Source organism: Silene latifolia, chromosome Y, assembly GCF_048544455.1.
Source record: "Silene latifolia isolate original U9 population chromosome Y, ASM4854445v1, whole genome shotgun sequence".
NCBI lineage: Eukaryota > Viridiplantae > Streptophyta > Magnoliopsida > Caryophyllales > Caryophyllaceae > Silene > Silene latifolia.
In genome coordinates, this window is record NC_133538.1 from 28,304,909 (window position 1) to 28,312,411 (window position 7,503).

Sequence of the window (7,503 nt, forward strand, 5' to 3'; positions counted from 1 at the left end):
GTTATATGTGCATGAAATAAGGTACTATGTGCATGAAATAAGGTTCTATGTGCATTAAAAAGTTTTTCAGTAGCGTCAGTTGTTTATATTGTGATACTAATTACTGTTGGTAAAGGACGTTAATTTTATATGTGCATGAAATAAGGTTCTATGTGCATGAAATAAGGTTCTATGTGCATTAAGAACTTCTTCAGTTGCATTAGTTGGTTATATTATGATACTAATTAGTGTTGGTTAAAGACAATAATTTTATATGGGCATGAAATAAGATTATATGTGCATGAAAAAAAGGTTCTATGTGCATTAAAAAGTTCTTCAGTTGCATCAGTTGGTTATAATATGATACTAATTACTGTTGGTTAAGGACGTTAATTTTCTATGGCATGAAAAGGTTCTATGTGCATGAAATAAGGTTCTATGTACATGAAATAAGGGAAATGATCATGGAGGATATTTAATGTGTTTCCCGGCCTTTTTTTGTAATTACAAGGCATTTTAGTGTATCTATTACATATCTTATGTCAGTTATTTTGTATTCATATTCGTATTTGTTTAGCGTATTTTAAAGGCTATTAGCTCAATGGTAGAGCAATGTGCAAATTTTTCACAAAGGTATGGGTTCGAGTCCCATATAGCCTATTAAATTGCAAATCCAATGAGAGGAATGTGTCATGATGCAAGCAATACAGTACAATTATTTAGGAGGATATAATCATATTCGGAGAATGGCGCGCGTTGACCTTGATTGGACTCAAGCGAGCAAAGAACAATGGCAATGATCGAGCTCGTGAAATAGCTTTTCAATTATCAGGAGTTCAATACAAGCATTTCAAAGACTAGCATATATACCAAAACTATTACCATACATGGCATACTTGAATTAAATGGGATTACCAGTTATACTATTTTTCATTCTTAAGAGTAAAAGAAAGATTTGGTATTTCATGGCCAATATGGGAGTCGAACCCACATCTTGTGCATTGCACAATGCTCTCCCATTTGAGCTAATTGGCCAGATTATCGCTTCCACATTGTTCGGACATTTCTGCTGGATTTGGCCTGCTGTAACTGTTATACATTTACTGCAGACTTGTGTCTTTTTGGTCAAATGTAAGCTTTTTGTATTAATAATAATCAAACATTACATATAGCATTGAGAAACCAATCTACTACTTAGGATATTCCATACAACCTGGCTTACATCATGAGGTCTTAACAAACAAGGTCCATATGCTTTAACCAGGTCCTATCTAACCTTCCTACAGGCCTAGGAATAAGCAAAGTCAGCCTAGCCCGTATCATCCCCTTGAGTTCTTTCACCATAACATCAGGTGTTCTAAGTTTCATCTCCAATCTGCAGCTATTTCTCTCCATCCAAATTGTATAGTAAACAGCAGCTTGACTCATTCTACCCACTCTATGTTGCAATTTAGTCCTCCTCTGATGTCCACCAGTCAGAGACATGCTCAACCATTCCTCCAACTGCACCACAATGCACTTTACATATTGACATTCAGTAAATAAGTGCTGATGAGCCTCAATTCCATTCTCACAAATGATGCACAGATTACTGTCACAGATCATCAACCTATGCAGCTTATCCCTTGTATTCAGAGCAGCATGTTGTATAATCGAGCTGATAATTGAGTGTTTAGGAATACACCAATTATCCCACACCTCTCTATGCCACTGTACAGGAGGGTGTTGGCCCTGCAAGTAAGCATAACCATATTTGACACTATAACCACGTCCATCCAAACTCCAATGATTCCCCACAAAACCCGAGGCTAGTACATTTCGACTTTACAGATGTTCCTCCGGTTCAATTGGAATCGGAGGAGGCTCATAATCATCCCACCGCAGACTTGTGTCGTGTAACCCCCGTTATTCTGAGAGGAAAATACCTTCAATTTTATTCCTTCCGCTACCAATAGAAGAGTTATAGAATTTTTTTCGTTTCTACCTTCCATTGAGTTGTGACAAGAGATCATTAAGGTTGGTTTGATAAGTATTTTCCTGATCATGACGTACTCTCTCGAACAATACTACCGAAGTAAGTAACTTGATCTTCCGAAACAAATGAGTTTGATGCAAACAATAGACAAAGCGAGAAGAAACACAATCTGAGTTTTATAAATCGACATTGCCATCAATTGGCTCGCCTCGCGCCTAAAGATTCGCAATTCAAAGAACAAAATATGCAATGTTTATTCAACTCGACCAAAAAAATAGAAAAAAATCGAATGTCGTGGTTAACATGATCTGCTTTTATTTTAATCATTTGCTCAGTTTTTTGAACTTTCCAAGACAGTTTAATAATACTGTATTTTTTTAAACAGATAAGAGGATGACAAGCAACAAAGTTGACTAACTCAACATATCAGTAATCAACAATTAGCAAATTTTGTGATGTGTATGAGTATGACAGCAGCAATTAGAAAATGAAATGAATAATTATTAAAATGAGATTAAGCCACATAGAAACTAAAGAGAGGTCTCAGAGCTTACTTGAACTATTGAACATGACCTGTAACCAAGTTACCAGAGGTCACACCAATACCATGCCCAAATAATGACAACCATTCACCATTGACGACAACAATCATTTATGATCAATCACTCATAATGCCAATATACCCTTAGTACATAAACCTAACTTTGACACCTACACAATCCAACCAAGTCAGCAGAGCTAACACCATTATCATACCTAGTAATTATCAACCATTCAACATTACTCCTTCGATCAGGGGGCTTAGTCAACCAACCTACTCAATGACCGTCACCAATGACCACGCCCACATGTCACAACCAAGTCATCAAATATAATCCATCGCAACCCAATTTCTCAATCTACAACAGTAATTTCAATTCAAAACTCCACTTATATGTGTTCAAACTCGAATAAACAATTCGTTAACCCTAATTTGTTGACGAATTAACAAATTCGAAACACAAAAAGTCGAAATTAAGGAGAATTAAGAGAAATTAAACAAACCTCATTGAATTTTGATATATGGTGAAGTATAGTTTGATTTGCGTCTCAATTGAAGAAGGAAGCAGCAGATTTTTGAAGTTTGTTCTTCAATTCTAGGAAGCAGTTTGATGATGGGCATATAGAGAGTAGTTGGAGAGAGAATGTAATTTTGTTAAATGACACAAATAGCGTGAGATTTTGTAAGATATTGATGATTTTAGTCGTTGGATCGTAATTAATCTAATAAGAGGTTACTGTTTCATTATCTTATTTGCTTCTCAGGATCTTGAATTCTATATATATATATATATATATATATATATATATATATATATATATATATATATAGGGGTGGGGTCAGGTGCGAACTAAAGTACGGTGCGAACTGTACGAACTAAGGCTCTGTCACGGTATCTCACGCAAAAAGTTAACAGCTACTCCAAATTAACCGTTTTCCTTTTCTATTCCGTATTCCACCTACCTCCCTCCACTCTCCTCTCTCATCACCTATCCTCACCTGCTGTCGCCGCCGCCGGCGAGATTCAACGATGCTGGCGCACCACTGGTGACCAGTGTCGGCCTCGGCGCATCCCCTTCTTTGGTACTTATTTTCGTTAACCATGAGTCATGACCTCTATATTTCCCTGCCTTTCCAACACCACCGGAGGACTCATTTCACAAGAATCGGCTGAAGAAAGTTGAACTTTCCAATCTTGATCATAAAGCTGCTTGTTCCTGGATCTCTCCTGGTCAAGCGATTTTGCATGAAACCTTTTCAAAGCCTATTGATTTTGATTTCAGCAGGCAAATTGTATTGAAGGCATCTGCTTCGATTGCCTCCTTTTTACCAGTTACTGTACATCAACCTGGGGATGGTAATAAGATTGGTGGTTATTGGTTTGACTTGGAGAAAGTTCCTGTTTATTTTCTCGCGATTCTTCATATCTCTTATCATTTTAAATCTCAGATTCTATTATAGTTTTCGTTTTGGTCACTTTTTTTAATATCATTCTTTCCATAAATTTGATATACAAAGATGATTATGGTGATAAGTTTTAGCTCATACGAAGGGGAAGGTGATGTGGTCGTTATGGTGGTCACAATGGTGAGAAGTAGCGGTGGAGTGGGGGAAGTGTGTTGACGACAAGGGGAAACGAGAATGTTGATGGGTCGATTTGGTGTGTCACTGGTGAGCATGAGTGCGTGACATTGGTGTTTGGCGTTGTGTCACCTGATTGTCGGCATTATAGGCGGTGGAGATGAGGTGGTTCTGGCAGTACTTGAGCATGAGTGCTGCTAGCTTTAATGACATATTCTTTTTGATGGATCTTGCCAGGTATTCTTATGTTTTGATCATTGCTTAATGTCGCAATTTATCTTGATCTACCTTTTACAAATTGTTGTTATGAGTCTGGGTTTTCCTGGTATTCATGTATAAGTCTAGATCCCAAATGCATCATCTTTATTCAGAATTAATTAAACAATCATTTAAATGACCCAGATGAAATCCCGATTTTAAATGATGATTCGTGTTGTCGATCGCAAATGATTTTGGGACTCATGACACTTTATTGTCATTGCTGTTAAATTTGTAGAATGAAAACCTTTTGTCGTTACTAAGCTCCATAATGGCTCACTAAACAGGCTTAGCTGGACACAATTAGAAACAATATGTTTGTGTTGCTAGCACAAGGGTACTCCGCAATTTGCGGGAGCCCTTCGTTCACTGGAGTAATGTTGTCAAAAATCATAACATAGGTACTCAACCGCATACCTATGCCCATTAGACTATCTAATGCCTTGGTTTGGTTTTGGAGGCTAACAGCCCTAAGTCAGTCAGATGGTAAGTGAAACCTTGGCTTTCACTTTCCCAGGGAAACAAACACTAACCCTTGCAGTAAAGACTGATCCTATGGCTTTGGAGGATTACTTGTTCTTATGAATGACTTCAGCGCATTTTTTTGTCTCTTTTGTGTCCATCTTCTTCTGTGAAATTATCATACCTCTCTTTACATTTTCACCTTTTCACCTTTTATCAGAAATTTCAAACGTTTGAAATTACTAGATATATAACTTTTAACTTGCAAGATACACTTTTTTAAGGTCTTTACATACCTTTAACTTGGTGGATACACTCATTTAAATTACTAGATATATATACCTTTAACTCGATAGATACATTTTTTTAAGCTATTAGATACATATATTTAGCTTGTTAGATACATTTCTTTAAATTACTAGATACATACCTTTTAACTTGCTAGATACACTTCTTTAATTTACTAGACTCTTAAAGGGGTGTATCTAGATCTAAATAAAGATGATGTATCTAACCACTTAAAGTGTATCTAAAGAAATTAAAGGTATGTATCTAGACTCTAAAGGGGTGTATCTAAATTAATGCTAAGTATGATCTACCAACTTAAACGAAACAGATCTAACATGCTAAAGGATTGCATCTAACAACTTAATAGAATCAAACAAAGGGGACATGTAACCTAAATTTAAGACGGGAAAGGGTTTAGGGTCGGCTACGAAAATTTTGGGCATTGCAGTCGAGTAGCAGTTATTTAGTGGGTCATTTTACTTCATATTCTAAATCAAGGAATAATGATACTTTGGCTGCTTTGATATTGGATAGTGAATTAAATTTTGGTTGTATTTGGTCATTATTCTGGTCTCTTCTTAACAGGGAGTCAAGAGGGAAGTTGAGATTCATGTAAAGACGCTGAACAAGTTGCTACTAGAATACCAAACAAAGTCGGTAATAGACGAAGGTAATGATATTTATTAATTCTATACCCGGAAAATAATCTTCAACAAACTCAGAGACTTCAGCTACTCTTGAAGAACCCAGCACATTTTGAAATGAACAGTCAACTTCAACTCGACTTGAATCTAAGATGCGGAAAAGTCATAATGTGAAAGACATGACAAGCTTCAAAAATGTGGGTATAAAATCGAAAAAAACAGCTCGGTTTCCAGTGCTGAAAGAATCAATTGGCCATACTAAGGTCGAAGTAATAGCAGGAGCTTTGTTAGGGCTCCTTGTAAGCTTGATCGTTAATGCTAGTATTTGATTTTTGCTATTGTTCCTAATTATTTTCCTAATATAAAGATTTGATGCGTCAAACTTTGATGTCCAATGAAGAGGACAATGGAAAGCAAGTGGGTGCTAAATCTTATCTTGTGGTGAAAAGTATCTATTTAGTAACTTAAATGAGTGTATCTATCAAGTTAAAAGGTTGTATCTAATAACTTAAAGGAATGTATTTAGCTAATTAAATGTATGTATCTAGTAACCTAAATAAGTGTATCTAGCAAATTAAAGGGATGTATCTAGTAATTTAAATGAGTATATCTAGCAAGCTAAAGAGATGTATCTAACAACTTAAAGAAGTGTATCTAGCTATTTAAAGAGGTGTATCTAGTAACTTAAATAAGTGTATCTAGCAAGCTAATGGCAAGTATCTAACAACTTAAAAAGAAGTGTGTCTGATTCAGTTAAAGGTATGTGATCAGATCCAAGAACTCAAATAAGTGATCCTGGTAGTTAAAGGGATGTATCTAGTAATTCAAATAAGTGTATTTAAATGTTTACAATTTGTTCTAAAAGTACCAGAGTACAAAATTCAAAAAAACTATTACAACTATCCTCACTATAATCTGAGATTACATCTTAGCAAGATAAATTACATCATAGCAAGAGTATTTGTAGGTCTACATTAAAATCCAAGATCAAGAATGGACAAGTATCGGCGTATCGCAATATCTAAACTTGTCAGCAACACATGTATCTATTACTACCAGATACACATGCTAATAACTATCGGATACACAAATCGATTTGTGTATCCGAGAGTAATACCATATGTATGCGGGGTGGTAATTTGTGTATCCAACTCTCACCATAAGCCCACCATCACCGCCAACAGCTGCATCCCCGATTAATCTCAGACGAATACTCTGGCAAGTACAGTCGCCTCTAGTGATGATCCTAACTTAACAGCGAGCACCAATAAACTGTTGACCCAATAGTTTGTTTTTGTCGAACCAAACACAAGCAGCACTCGACCCAAACACCGTCACCTCCGGCCACCAGATACGCCAATTTGACCCATTCTGTCAGCACTCGACCCAACCACCGCCGCTACCACTGTCACCACCACCCCTATTAGGTACACATGTATCCGGTAGTAAGACGAAGTGTATCCGCTGAGGTATTTTGTGTATCCACTGCCCCCACCTTCACCACCACTGCTGCCGCCACCACTATACCGCCGCCACCACCACCACAACCAAAAATTAATGACTAACATCACCACCGCCACACACTAATGACACAAATAACACATTCCCACCCCTAACTAACACCACTTATTGTCGCCCATCACCACCACAAACACCCACCATTATCAGCTATCGCCGACGACCACCAATACTCAGGCCAGCAGTACCACGACCATAGCAGGCGACATAAATGACATCACCAAAACGATAGACGACGCCGGTGAGATAATCAGAAC

The 7,503-nt window shown here is 37.0% G+C and overlaps 1 protein-coding gene and 1 long non-coding RNA gene across 2 annotated transcripts; one reads left to right on the plus strand and one right to left on the minus strand.

Moving 5' to 3' along the window:
* Positions 1–1,212: 1,212 nt before the first annotated feature.
* Positions 1,213–2,606, minus strand: LOC141627771 (uncharacterized). The gene is made up of 2 exons (XM_074440993.1): positions 2,535–2,606; positions 1,213–1,710 (listed from the first exon to the last, which is right to left on the minus strand). Exons 1-2 carry the CDS (start codon positions 2,604–2,606, stop codon positions 1,213–1,215), a joined length of 570 nt encoding a protein of 189 aa, XP_074297094.1.
* A 758-nt stretch (positions 2,607–3,364) lies between these two features.
* On the plus strand, positions 3,365–6,264 carry LOC141626364 (uncharacterized). The gene is made up of 2 exons (XR_012535953.1): positions 3,365–4,313; positions 5,670–6,264. It is a non-coding gene; the product is annotated as an uncharacterized LOC141626364 (long non-coding RNA).
* Positions 6,265–7,503: the final 1,239 nt, after the last annotated feature.